This window comes from Perca flavescens, chromosome 17 (genome assembly GCF_004354835.1).
Source record: "Perca flavescens isolate YP-PL-M2 chromosome 17, PFLA_1.0, whole genome shotgun sequence".
In the NCBI taxonomy this organism is placed as follows: Eukaryota; Metazoa; Chordata; class Actinopteri; order Perciformes; family Percidae; genus Perca; species Perca flavescens.
The window spans coordinates 3753375-3767316 of NC_041347.1; the positions used below are offsets into that span (position 1 = coordinate 3753375).

At 40.4% G+C, this 13942-nt stretch overlaps 1 protein-coding gene across 5 annotated transcripts in view; it reads right to left on the reverse strand.

Moving 5' to 3' along the window:
• Positions 1-445: 445 nt before the first annotated feature.
• piezo1 (piezo type mechanosensitive ion channel component 1 (Er blood group)) overlaps positions 446-13942 on the reverse strand; it is a 175763-nt gene continuing 162266 nt past the window's right edge. For 4 of the 5 annotated variants that reach the window (XM_028604250.1, XM_028604248.1, XM_028604247.1 and 1 more), the window contains 10 exons: positions 12117-12275; positions 10756-10903; positions 6659-6847; positions 6053-6145; positions 5276-5448; positions 2934-3056; positions 2760-2839; positions 2047-2236; positions 1227-1368; positions 446-608 (listed from right to left, as the gene is read on the reverse strand). In XM_028604250.1, coding sequence (XP_028460051.1) covers positions 480-608; positions 1227-1368; positions 2047-2236; positions 2760-2839; positions 2934-3056; positions 5276-5448; positions 6053-6145; positions 6659-6847; positions 10756-10903; positions 12117-12275 — 1426 coding nt within the window. In that variant the 3' untranslated portion in view covers positions 446-479. Of the gene's footprint in view, positions 609-1226; positions 1369-2046; positions 2237-2759; positions 2840-2933; positions 3057-5275; positions 5449-6052; positions 6146-6658; positions 6848-10755; positions 10904-12116; positions 12276-13942 lie in introns of those variants that run through there. The other variant, XM_028604252.1, reaches the window with a different exon arrangement.

A 13942-nucleotide genomic window follows, 5' to 3' on the forward strand; every position in this document is an offset into this window, starting at 1 on the left:
ACAGTAACTGCAGATGATTTAACCTACAATTAGTTTCAGGTTTCAGCCACACAGTCACTCCACCTGGGTGGCTCCAATGCACAGAGGTCAGAAATGAAGTGTCTCTTGTGTTTGACCTTTAATCTCTGACCATTAACACAGCTAATTTTGCCTTCCAGGGGAGTCATGTCCAAAACCTGCAGGACAGACATCCAGTTGCTATCCATCAGTGGGACTGCAATTCAATAGTCTGTAGTGTAAGGTGGTTTGATGAAAGTGCTCAGGCAGCTCTGAAGATGCAACAGCAACAGGAGATGTTTCATACAGTGTGTATATTAGTGTACAACTCCTTTCATGGGACTCCTTGACTGTAAGGCAATGTCCACTCTGGTAGGGAGTGTTCTCGAGAAGCCTTCCTTGTGCTGTCCCCTGGACATCTTTGCAGTGTGCTTCAGATATCACTGTGTTTTACAACCTAACATGATCAGTCAGTCTATCAGTCAGTGTCTGTCTGGGTCTCGGCTGTGCATGTCCCTGGTCCATTTGATCATAGTCTCTGGAGATCGATAGAGGAAGATAAGTTTGGAGTAAAGTTCCTCTTCCAGCTCCAGCTCTCCTGTCTCACGCACCTGAATCACACAGAAACATTTCAGTTTGTGAAGAGGATTACAAAGACATGATTTGCCAGGACACTAGGGATGTAACGATACACTCAACTAACAATTCAATACGATTCACGATTTAAAGTTCAGGATACGATTTTTCAAACAGAATGAAATGACCAAAAAATATTCCTTTATATAAATTATGCAAAACAATAGATGTATCAACAAACCCCACATCAAAATAACAAAAAAATAGAAAAAAAAAATCTCTTCAAATAAATAAACTAAAAATATGCAGTGACGTCTGAAGTCAAACAAGTGAAATGAAAAGTAGATTACGCCCTAGGCCATTTAGAAATTGCATCTCAATAATTTTTTTTTCTCAACCAGTTGTAAACTTTAAACATTTATATTGATTTTTAACAGATTCACGATGCACATTACATCCCTACTGTGGACGCGTTATTTCAAAGATACGGAAAGTCTATGCTAATGAGGGGAATATTCCATAATTCTTGGTTTAAGAACTGCTTATTCAAATTTGAAAAACTTATTTTACACAATGACTGATATGTGTGTGCACGAGTACAGTAAATGCATGTACAGAATGTGTGTGTTAGTATGCACGCACTGTACACTAACCAGGAAGATGTCTGTGCAGAGCTTCAGGATGCGGTCCACACAGGGCAGCTCCTCAAACATGATAGAGTGGGAGATCTCACTGAAGAAGCCCCGCACAAACTTCCCAATGACTAAGACCACAGACACATATAGACCCATGATCCTGGAAGGACAGAAAAGAAAATGAAATGAGAAGAAATAATGTTTACATTCAAAAGGTGTGAAAAAAACAACAAATCACAACTGTTATGTTTAAAAACATTTAATGTGCAGAAGGGAACAGTATGGAAACATATTAAAACCTAATCTTAACCATAAACAATCTCCCTAACCATAAACAAAAAGTTTTAGTTGCCTGAATGCAACTATTACTTAGCTGTCGTGCATGTTTGAAATACACAGCACTGTCATGGAATGTAATTTGGCATTTTGCAGAACTGAAATCACTGATGGATGGATTGAAACAGGACAGTAAATTGCTCAAAACATCAAAACTGACAGATTATCAACCAACCAAATCTATTTGAACAGGGCTGCCACTTATAAATTACCTGTTTCACACACTACAACATTTTCTATCAGGAGGAATCCCCGATGAGCATTTCTGGTCTGCAAACTACTTTTTGTTACGAGAAAAAACACGTGGAAGGTGACACAGGAAAGATTTAATATTATGCAAAGACTGGATTTTTTGTTCCAAAAATAGAGGTCTGCCAGAAAAAAGCGCTCCAAGTTATAAATGGCTCCTTTATGGATTTATACTCCATTCATGGATGTTTTTATGAAAATTAAAACTGTATACATCCAACCCATGTGATGTTTGCAAGTGTAGGTTCCTTACCCATATCCAGCCAGGAAACCCAGGCTGGGTGGACTGACTTTATCATTGAATATGACCATGGGCAGAACCCCACAAGAGGGTTGGGCACAGCCCGCAATGGCAATGTCCCACCACTCCTGGTTCCCACTGCCATTCAGTGACCTGTCACTCATCAGAGACAGGGTTATATTCAGGTAACCATCTTCATTACCTACAAGACAGCCAGTCAGCTGTGTTAATTAACAGATACTTTGAGGTGTAAATAGCAAATATAAATGCTGGTTTCCAGTCTGAGATTATAACGCTATAATACTAACTAGGCTGCTGGTTGCTATGCTGCCATCTAGTGTAACTAGTAAACAGACACTTTATCAGCATGGTGGTGGTGTTATTGTTGTGAGACACAAAGTGCTCTGTGACACCACGTTGGTCAAATTAATCCAGCAAGTAGCTTTAAATGTGATAAAGACACTGGGCCACTTTTGTCAGTGATATGATTTTAATGTTAACAAGTAGATTAATGTGTCCTTATGAAAACCTGTATGTTACTTTTGACTTGATCCTGCAAGAACTGTTACTCTGTACTGTACTGTACTGTAAAGAAAGCAGGCTATAACTCATTTCGGTGTTTTGGTTGTCCCTGCCATGACTAATGGAAATTATTTTGCCTGTAATATTTTTCATTTTATGAAAAAACCTTATATTGCATGCATTTTTATGTAATGAACTCTGACCTTTATATAGTTGAGTAACTGGTTTGGCCTCAGCTCCATTGGGGGCACGGATGTAGTTAGGGAACATACTAGGGACATGCCTGGGAAAGAGACAAGACACCATCTGTAAGATACAACTATATGTAACTAAAACACTTGTATAGACATTAACACCCTTCCAGAGAGGAAACCTACACAGGCTCAGTGCGATTGCCAACCAGTAGTGAGGCCAGATCTGCTCTGACTGGGTTCCCGGGTTCCAGGTCTATGGAGTGTTTGTCAAATGTATGTTCCACCGTCCCTCCTTTACCTAGGTCCCTGTCAGAGACATTATGACAGAAAGAGAGACAGATACAATTAGCCTCAGATAAAAATATACATCACATATACCCATTGATATTACTGACAAAGCAGAGGAACTGCATTACAGAGAGGAAAACAAATATTTAAAATAAAAAAGTGAAGGGCCGCCACCAGACCTAACAGCTATCCATAGTATCCATATAATGTGTCTTGTATTATCTCATAGGACAATTGTGTAACCTAATTTAAAGAGCCCCAATTATGCTTTTATGAATTTTTCCCGTCTTGAAGTGTGTTATATAGTTTTTGTGTATCTAATAGATGTATAACGTACAAAAATACACATTTCACAGAGCTTTCTCTCCCACAGACAGCACTTTTTCTCAAATGCCATAAAGCGCCTTGCCCACATTCCTGTTCGAAATTCCTCAATTAGTGATGTCACTGGTCACGTCCAAAATGGGTTTCCTCAGGAGGGTGGCTGGCATCTCCCTTAGAGATAGGGTGAGAAGCTCAGTCATCCGTGAGAAACTCGGAGTAGAGCTGCTGCTCCTTTGTATCGAAAGGAGCCAGTTGAGGTGGTTTGGGCATCTGGTAAGGATGGCCCTTGGGCAACTCCCTAGGGAGGTTTTCTAGATATGTCCAGCTAGGAGGAGGCCTCGGGGAAGACCCAGGACTAGGTGGAGGGATTATATCTCCATCCTGGCCTGGGAACGCCTCGGGATCCACCAGTTAGAGCTGGGTAATGTGGCTCAGGAAAGGGAAGTTTGGGGTCCCCTGCTGGAGCTGCTGCCCCCGCAACCGACCCCTGATAAGCGGTTGACGATGGATGGATGGATGGATGGATGGATGGATGGAGGAAAATGCCAGCCTAGTTTTTCATATGTACCGCCCATAGGTGCTGCCTGAGCAATCACAGTGGCTTTTTGAATTTGATTGACCAATCACTACAGAGTGGGCCAAGCTGACCAATCAGAGCAGACTGGGCATTTTGGGAAAGTGGGCCAAGAGTTCAGACAGAGTGTTTCAGGCAGAGTTGCTGCAGCAATGAGCAGTATGAGAAACATAACATGTTTTTTGTAAACCTATTATAACCTATTGTAACCTAGTATAACAGGGGCTCTTTAAAAAGCTGTACCTTTTATACGTTTGGTGGCTCTTTTAGGATATCTCAGACTCCTGACTTCTTGTCAGACTCCACCATAATTCACCATCATCAGCGTATTGATATTGTAAAGATAGTGTACAGTTTATTTTACAGCAGTGCAGCATTGTTATTTATTACCCAGTTAGTTTGGTGAGAATTATGCATAATGTTTAATAGTATAGTGCGATTTTTTTATCGGAGTGTCTATTTGCACCCCCGGTACGAATAGCCTCGGCCACACAGCTGAGCTATTCACACGCTGTCACGTAACAACAAAAACACGTTGCTTGCCTGCACCGAAATCATGGCCGACGTTCATCTTCCATGACCGCAGAAACTGGCATATTAGGAAAGTTTTGTCTCTGAAGTTTATAACAATTGAATTTCTAGTGGAAAATGGATACTACAGTTGCGCTGTCTTCAGTGAAAGCATACAACCGTTGGTTTGTTAGTTAGTATCTATTTTTTGTATACAGTACGGTTACCTAGCAACCGAGGCTTGAAGAAAGCAAGTGGTAAACAGTTGTTCAACACCCTGTAAGAACTGCTAGGTGAGTGGTTAGAACGCTTACCTTTGGTATGGGAGTTAGGAGTTTGATTCCCCTGTGAGGCGATCTTGATTTTGTAATTTTGGATTAGATCATTTGCATGCAATTGCGCAAGTCTGGGGCCGCAAAATTTTTTTTTGGAGGGTGGTACGGGAAGACTCATGAATATGCCTGCTCTGGTTTGGTTGGTTAGGTTTAGGCAAGAGGAGTGGGATTGGTTATGGTAAAAATGTGAGAGCGATAATATTCCAAAAAGGTGTAATACATGAGTAGTATGGATAACTGTGTGTAAATATATGCCAAGGTACTGTAAATGCACAGGGGTGCAAATAGCATACATTGATATTTGTACCAGACGGGGTATTAATAGAACACATTGCTGTGTGCACCGGCGGGGTACAAATAGCATTCATTTCTAATTGCACCAGGGTACGAATAGCACTTCTAATTACACCAGGGTACAAATAGCATACACTGCTAATTGTACCAGGGGTGCAAATAGCCTCACCCTTTTTTGATTAGGAGAGCAAAGGTCTTACCTCTGGAAAGTCCAGGCCAGACGTAGTGTTAGGTCAACATGACTTCCAAGTAGTTCTTTAATGACTTCCTGTCTGCTGGGAGGGCTGATCCTCCATACCGATCCTGAACTCCCTTCTATCAGGGCGGTCACGATATCCTCGTAACTGTAGAGAGTGATAAACTGCATGGCTACCTAGGTGCACAATGCAAATTATGCATGAAAAACAGTTATACAGAGACTCACACAATCACACACACACACACACACACACACACAACTGAGCATGTGAGAGGTGAGCATGCTAAAATAGAAAAAGGCATGCCTGATGGCAATCAAGCACAGAGTGAATCTGATGAAGAAACATGCAAAACGCATAAGTAATCTGCTAATAAAATATAGTGTCAATCCTAGTATCCTGGTGTGTGATAGAACTTTCATTTAGAGGTTTTGTTTTTTTAAACATTTATAACACATGTCCATAACAAAACCCTGTAGTATCAATTTCTCGTCCCAGAGTCTCCTGTGTTTGAGGTTATCATTAAAAGTACACTTAGTAAAAAATACTTCCAGAACCTGCAGCTCCATGTTTTGGGATACTCTATAGAGGTACAGAATTTTGACACATATCACTTTCATTGTCATCTCCTTAGGGCTGTTTTACTAAATTCCTGCCTTGAGAAACAGTCTTACAGAATGACAGAACTGTTCAAATAATGGTCAGACAGCAGGAAACACAGATTGTAGCAGTAAATACAGACAGACAAGACATATAAATCAAACTGAAATCAGTACGAACCGCATTGTCTCCAAATTTTTTGGTTAGTTTGTCAAATTCAGCTTCTGTGAACGGCTGGATGGACTGCTGCTGCACACTCATGGTGAACAGGGACTAGACATACACACACAAAAAATACACCAGTGTATTATGCACATTTTATATCCTGTGTCACGTTGTGTCATTTGCGTTTTACATTTGCCTCTATTCCATTTGGCTTGCATGGTAAACCTACTTCTTTGAGCCCTGCCAGATGATCGGAACAAGTACAGCCTCAAAAACTACAATCGGAATAACTGAAATGAAATGGAGTTATAACTGGAATAACCCTGATTACATCATTGTGGAAATGTATCACATGCCAGTTTTAATATTTTAGGGAAAGTGATTTCATTTTAGATTAAGACCAAGCAAAGTATAAATGTATTAAGAAGTCATATCTAAAGTAATCACTGTATACTGTCTATTAATTTAACCCACTGAAAGAAAGCAGGTTTCGATTTTTGTTGATGTCAAATCACATTAAATACAGCTACTCTGCCATAGTTGTACTTTTGAATAGTCATAACGTATTTGTTTCTGTTTTAAGAGACAGTAGAAGAGACTGTTTTATGCAATGTTGATTACCTCATATCCTCCCAGCTTGACAGTCACCGTGACATCGATGGGGTGGTTGACCACACCCACCACTGATCTGACCAATGAAATGAAGAGAAGGGGAAACCAGATGATGCAGATCAAGAAGAAGATGATGAGTCCACCCATGCCATATTTCACTATCTTCTTCTTCTTCTGTCCTTTAGGCTGTGGGTATTTCTGAGGGGAGAAAATATTATTTTTTAGAGATAATACATTTTATTTTTTAAACTTATAATGTTGAGTATTTTTGTTAAAAAAATAAATAAAAAAATGTTAACCATAATTTAGACAGGCACTGGGTTTTTTGTGTCCATGGGAGCTATGTTGTTGGGGGCATTGGCCCCTGGTAGGGACTCTAAAGGCAAATTGGTCCCAGTTGAGGGGCCAGACTAAGAGCGATTCATAGACTAAATTGGCAAAATCAGAGCTGCAACCCAAAACAGGAAAGAGACACTTTTTTTAAGATAAAATTTTGGCCATTTCCGCCTTTAATCAGTAGGACAGCTTAGATATGAAAGGGGAAAGACATGGAGGGTGGTGATGGCACAGTGGATATGATAGTACATGCCTTTGGTGTGGGAGATCTGGGTCAATTCCCACTACGATACATCAACCAATGTGTCCCTGAGCAAGACACTTAACCCATAGTTGCTCCAGAGGCGTACAACCTCTGTTATATATAGCATTTGTAAGGCAGTTTGGATAAAAGCGTCAGCTAAATGACATTTAGCGGAAATCTCCGCAGGTTGAATTTGAACCATCTGTCGAGGAATAAACCTCTTCATATGGGCACATGCTCTATCAACTGAGCTACCCAGGCACCTAAGGGAAAGAGACACTTGGACATATACAGTACACTGATCCACTGAAACACAGAGGTGGCTTAAACATTTGTATTTAATGCGGCCACTATGTATATAACAAGCAAGGGCCACCTTCCCTGCTGAGCAATGAAGCACACACCAAAAACTGCAGTTCATCGAGTGACCACTTGAGGCTGGCTCCAGAAGTGAGTCAATTTCCATAGATCCCCATGTTAAATTCCCCACTTTACAGCAGAATGGAACATGTTTACAGCCTGGTTCAAAAAATGGTTTTGGTCTCTATAGCTAAGTTTACCCTTCATGACAACTCTGAGGGGGGTGATTTTCTTTTTATAATTTATCAGATCAAGTTATATTCAGGCTCAAACCTCTGCATAATTAAGGGTGTGGCCGTTGTCACAAGTTGAGTGACAGGTGCCTGTAGTGAGACAGACGAGGCTAGCCCTGGGCTGCAGCTCCTATGTGCAGCTCTGCTTGGTGTCCCTCTCAATTCAGCTAAAGCTAATCCGAGTCATTGCATTTGACCTCCCGGCCGTGTTTTTGCTTTTCTGACAACTGTCAAGCAAATATACGACGCATAATATGACTTGCTGGCCTGCTAGCCCGGCTAAGGAAACCACAACGATCGACAAGACTCCTACTCACCAACGCCAGATGGATCACACACAAAATGGATATATATGCTACAAATACACACGGAACTGCTTCGTGATGATTATTTCCGAAGCCTGGCTGAACACACTCACTCATCCCAGACGGCAGCTAGCAGCTAACTGTACGTACACACCGCCGCCGACTTGAGCGTCTAAAGATACCGGAAGTCATTCATTTTCAATGGAAGCTGGCTTCTCTCAGCTCAAGGAGCGTCAAAAACGTGGGCGTTTTGAGCGTCAATCAGAAAGTTGAACTTTGGTCAACTTTATGGTAATGAGCTATGACGCGGTTCAGCGGCAAGCAGCGGCAAACAGCAGCAACCAATCGGAATATAGACGTCCTTCTCGCTGGCTGATTCTGGAGAAACATACGATGTTCCATGAAAATGGAGGTAAATCTCATAATCGCCGTTGCTGGGTTCCCCTATCATTTATGATGTGACGTTGTTTGTGTATAGGGACCAGTTAACGTGCCGTCACATGGTCTCTAAACAGTCCGCTCACGGTGAAGTCCTGCACGGGTCAACAGCTGGCGGCTGCTCGCTCTGCCTGCATTCTGCTGCGGTTCAACAGCTAACTGCTAACAGACACTGCTGTGACCAACAAACAATACAAATTATGTCCTTATATATGTAATTTATAAAAGGTTTCTAGTGTCAGTGTATTGGCCGTGCAGTGGCTGCTTGTGCTTTGTTTTCAATCGTGTGTTGAACATGATCGAAGAATGCTCCCACGTCAGAGCGGCCAAAGCGTCAAACAGCTTCCCCGGACTTTTTGACAAGCGTCCTCGACAGGGCGGCCAGAGCTTCTTTGCAGCTCAAGTCGGCGGCGGTACGTACAGTAACAGGGTAGGTGAATTTAAACAATGGCTAAGTTGCTAAACGCATCTTGTTGTTATGTAAGGGCCCTATTCATGTTGCACAGACATTTTAATTGCATTTTGTGTCTGTTAAGAGGCACAAAGGAACTCTTTATCTTATGCCCCCCAAACTGCCGTTTTAGCTAAGTGGGAGCTCTTGTTGCTACCATCGATTCGGCCTGTTTTTTTTTTGCTATCAACAGTACTCATATACGTATAGCGATCAAGAGAACGTAAAAATTCTCCTTTAAAAGTGTGTTTTACAAAATTTACAGTGATAATACTTTTGAACAAAAGAGGTTTTTGTGTGAGGTTGGAAAATAAATTAGTTTTTATAAAGTCTAAGATAACAACACTAAAAGTTTAAAACACCATCAGTTGCACCTAGAGGCTGCAATGTTCATTACACCCTGCAATAAGAAAGCAGACAGAATGTACAAAAACATTTCTACACATAGAGCTTTACGTCAAGGTGTCGTCTCTGAACAAATTTTTGCTGTATTTCAGAGACTATCCTAAGGATGGCTCTAGAGCAGTGTTTCTCAACGGGGGCGGTACCGCCCCCCAGGGGGCGTTCAGAAGATGATGGGGGGCGTTGGAAGCAATATTTTGTAAAGGGGGGCGTTGAGGTGCCCTTGGGGGGCGTTTGTTTGAAAGCTAGTTTAAACCAAAGATTCACAATAATACGTTTACACTTAAACTACTAAAAAAATAAGTGGTCTGCAACATTAAAACCTGCCAGTTTACAGCACTGCGACTGGACGAGACGGGTATCCTAACTTTTCTGTGCTTCTGTCAGCTTTGTTTGGCGCAGCTCCGTGCGCCAATTTCACAGTAACAGTTTTTCGTCAGATGGTTTATAGAACACAGTGTTTCCTACTGTACCTGAATGCAGCTTCATTTCACGGAGAAAGAGAAAAAGAAAAGAGACGTGCAGAGAGATTGACTGTGCTTTGTTGTTTGGCAAACATTTAGCTGTTCCATACACTCCCGGCCAGTTGACGGCTTGCGTTTGGTGTTTTAAAACTTTCTTATGGAAGCGATAGAGGCAGTGATGTTACCGTATACTGTACGGGACTCTCACACACCTCCACAAAACACAGCGCAATGTGGGGTTGCATTTTCTCCAAACGTTTTTTCTGCTATTTACTCGCAAGACAGGCAATAGCAAACCTTCAGACTCTTCTAACCCTAAAAAACGGCTCTCACTAACTTTCAAGGTTGTAAACTTATTTCCATTCGGCAGTAGGTGTTGTTTTCAAGTTGTTTGTCATCACCAAAATACTTTTCTGTGTGCGTGCGTCTTCTGCTTTTACCCTTTGATAAGTGCCAGCTTGTTTTCCGTTGGATCAATTCGATTTTAGATTTGAATAAAAAAACTAGATTTGAATGTTAAATTGCTAGCTGTTTCTGATTGGCTACTGTTAGTGTTTGTAATAATAATAATAATAATAATACATTTTATTTAAAGCGCATTTCATGACATCCAAGGTCACTTCACAAACAAAAAAGGGCATTCAAATTATAGTCATCTTATAAAGGTGCTGAGGTTCACACTTATAAAGGTGCTGAGGTTCACACCAATGCAGTGTGACCATTTTTTATAATGAAAAGATTTAGTTTTCACATATTGTTGCAGCTGATTCTGAGGAGTTTCCTCTTTCATTGAGTTGTCATTCCCCAAGTACATTTATGCCAGTAGAAGTCCTTTGGTTTGCTGTCATATCACTGTACTCATACACAACATACCTTTTCTGTCTCACGGCTGCATTTAATGATGAAGATGTTGGCATAAATGTCCTCCACACACATCCAGTTTGATAGAGACAGAGTGGTGTCAGTCCAAACCCAGTCCATCACGGCTCGTAGCTCCACCAGGAATGGCACCAGACGAAACCTACACTCACACAGACGCACAACATCCATATCATACGGTCAATATACTATATGTGGATTCTTGACCCATTTAACACCCTCAGTTTTCTTTAGTAATGATAAAAGTTGACCTAATCTCTATCATTATAAACACGCATACAGTTCCCACTGGATTGTAGATCTCATTATTATAAGAAAACTAAAATATATATAATAATAATAATAATAATAATAATAATAATAATATGTAAACTGATACACATAGTTGATTCTTGGAACGTCTGTTTCAAATGTTCATTCTACTAAACAGTAGGGCTGTTGGAACAAATTCAGAAAGTCGAATATAATTCGAACAGTAAAAAAATCAATACTATTCGAATGCTGAAATTACTATTCAAATTAGATTTTTTTTATAAATAGGTTGGCTAACATCAGCTAATCTCCCTCTTCTCATGTCACGTCTGATGAACAATAAGTTACAGGAGTGACAAACACAAGGCATTGTTAGCTAGCATTACGTACCGAGTAACGTTAGTAACGTTAAAATCGACATCCACCGTACCAAAATGCTTATGTTATTAATAGTTAGCTCGTTCTGGTTTCCTAACTGCTGTTATAGGAGCTCAGCTGGAAGCTTCATGGAGACAACTCTTATCAGCTGCCCTACAGCTGTCAGAGTTAACTTCGACTTCATTTTAAAATCACGAAAATAGTAGTGGCAGCTGCGTTTGGCTTAGTTATCAATGCCATTAGCATCATGGCTAGAACTATTGTTACCTAGTTTATGACAAATCGTTTCGACTGTGCTTTCTAACATGATGTCATTGTGGTAATCGAGCACCGTTAGCCTTTACAACAGAGCCGCTTCAATACACTTCTTAGATAATGTTTCATTACAGAGTTCTCTCTTGATTTGTGTTTGTCGCTGTGTGTGTGGTGGAATATAATGTATACAGAGAGCGGCGTGCCAGAAATGCAATGCGCCATGACGTAGGTCCCCTTCAAGGACAGGCTGATGTTGGAAGTTCCTCTAGTGGACAGAACATGTAACAACAACCACATGCTTATAGTGTCTTGACAATGCATAAGCCTGAGTAGTGTAGTACATATTTATAACAGGCTGCATTTGAGCATTAAATATTCAAATATTATTGAAATTCGAATGGTATTATAGAAGAAGATTGAAAGCTCTACTAAACAGTGCAGACAGTTGCAGACTGGCATTGTGTCCATACCCTTGGAAGAGAAACAGGTTGAGGTGGTTGTATTTCTTGGTGAGAAAGTTGCCGAGGATACGGGTGGGGTATCCACAGCGGATCTGATAGGCTGACAGGCCGAAGTAAATACACTTGACAAAGTACCAGAGCTGGGCCACAAAGTTCTGATTGAACTTCCTAAACATAGAGAAAGAGAAACAAGGAAAAACAAAACTTGATAAATTTAATTTTGCAGTAGAATGCTGAAGACTAAACTATGCTATACAATATATATATATATATATATATATATACATATATATATATATATATATATATACACACACACACACACACACACACACACAGTTGAAACCAGAAATTTACATACACTTTAAAAAAAAAAACACAAAAACATTTATTTCTTTACTGTCATACATTAAATCAGAGTAAACCTTTTCTGTTTTAGATCAACACATACAGTACAGGCCAAAAGTTTGGACACACCTTCTCATTCAGTGTGTATTCTTAATTTTCATGACTATTAACATTGTAGATTCTCACTGAAGGCATCAAAACTATGAATGAACATATTCAGTTATTTCACACTTTTTTGTTAAGTACATAATTCCACATGTGTTCATTCATAGTTTTGATGCCTTCAGTGAGAATCTATAATGTAAATAGTCATGAAAATAAAAAGGAAACTCATTGAATGAGAAAGTGTGTCCAAACTTTTGGCCTGTACTGTATTAACATATTTTTGCATTGTTAAATGTCAGAATCGAGCGAGGGAAAATTTTTATGTATTTTTTTAATCACTTTCATCAAAGTCAGAAGTATACATACACTTCCTTAGTTTTTGGTGGAATTGCCCCGAAACTGTTTCACTTCGTTTTGGGTATCCTTCCACAAGCTTTCTACAATAGTTTGCTGGAATTTTGGCCCAGTCCTCTTGACAGAACTGGTGTAACTGGGTCAGGTTTGTAGGTCTTCTTGCTCACACTCGCCTTTTCAGTGCCGCCTGCAAATGTTCTATGGGATTGAGATCAGGGCTTTGTGATGGCCACTCCAATACCTTGACTTTGTTGTCCTTAAGCCACTTTGTAACTAATTTGGAGGTATGCTTGGGGTCATTGTCCATTTGGAAGACCCATTTGCGCCCAAGCTTTAACTTCCTGGCTGATGTCTTCAGATGTTGCTTCAATATATCCACAAAATGTTCTTTTCTCATGATGCAATCTATTTTGTGAAGTGCACCAGTCCCTTCTGCAGCAAAGCAGCCCCACAACATTACACTACCACCCCGATACTTCACAGTTTGGATGGTGTTCTGAGGCTTCAAAGCTTCAACCTTTTTCCTCCAAATATACCGTTTATCATTATGGCCGAACAGTTACATTTTTGTTTCGTCAGACCACAGGACATGTCTCCAGAAATTAAGATTTTTGTCCCCATGTGCAGTTGCAAACTGTAGTCTGGCTTTTTTATGGTGGTTTTGAAGTAATGGCTTTCTTCTCCCAGAGTAACCTTTACCTTTTTACTGTGGATAATGACACTGTCTTACCAGTTTCAGCTAGCATCTTCACAAGGTCTTTTCCTGTTGTCCTGGGATTGATTCGCACATTTCGCACCAAAAAAAAGTTCCTCTCTGGGACTCAGAATCCGTCTCCTTCCTGAGCGGTATGATGGTTGTACATTCCCATGTTTTTTATACTTGCGTATTATTGTCTGAACAGATGAACGTGGGACCTTCAGGCATCTGGAAATTGCACCTAAGGATGAGCCACACTTGTGGAGGTCCACAATTCTTTTCCTGATGTCTTGGTTGATTTCTCTTGATTTTCCCATGATGTCAAAGAAAG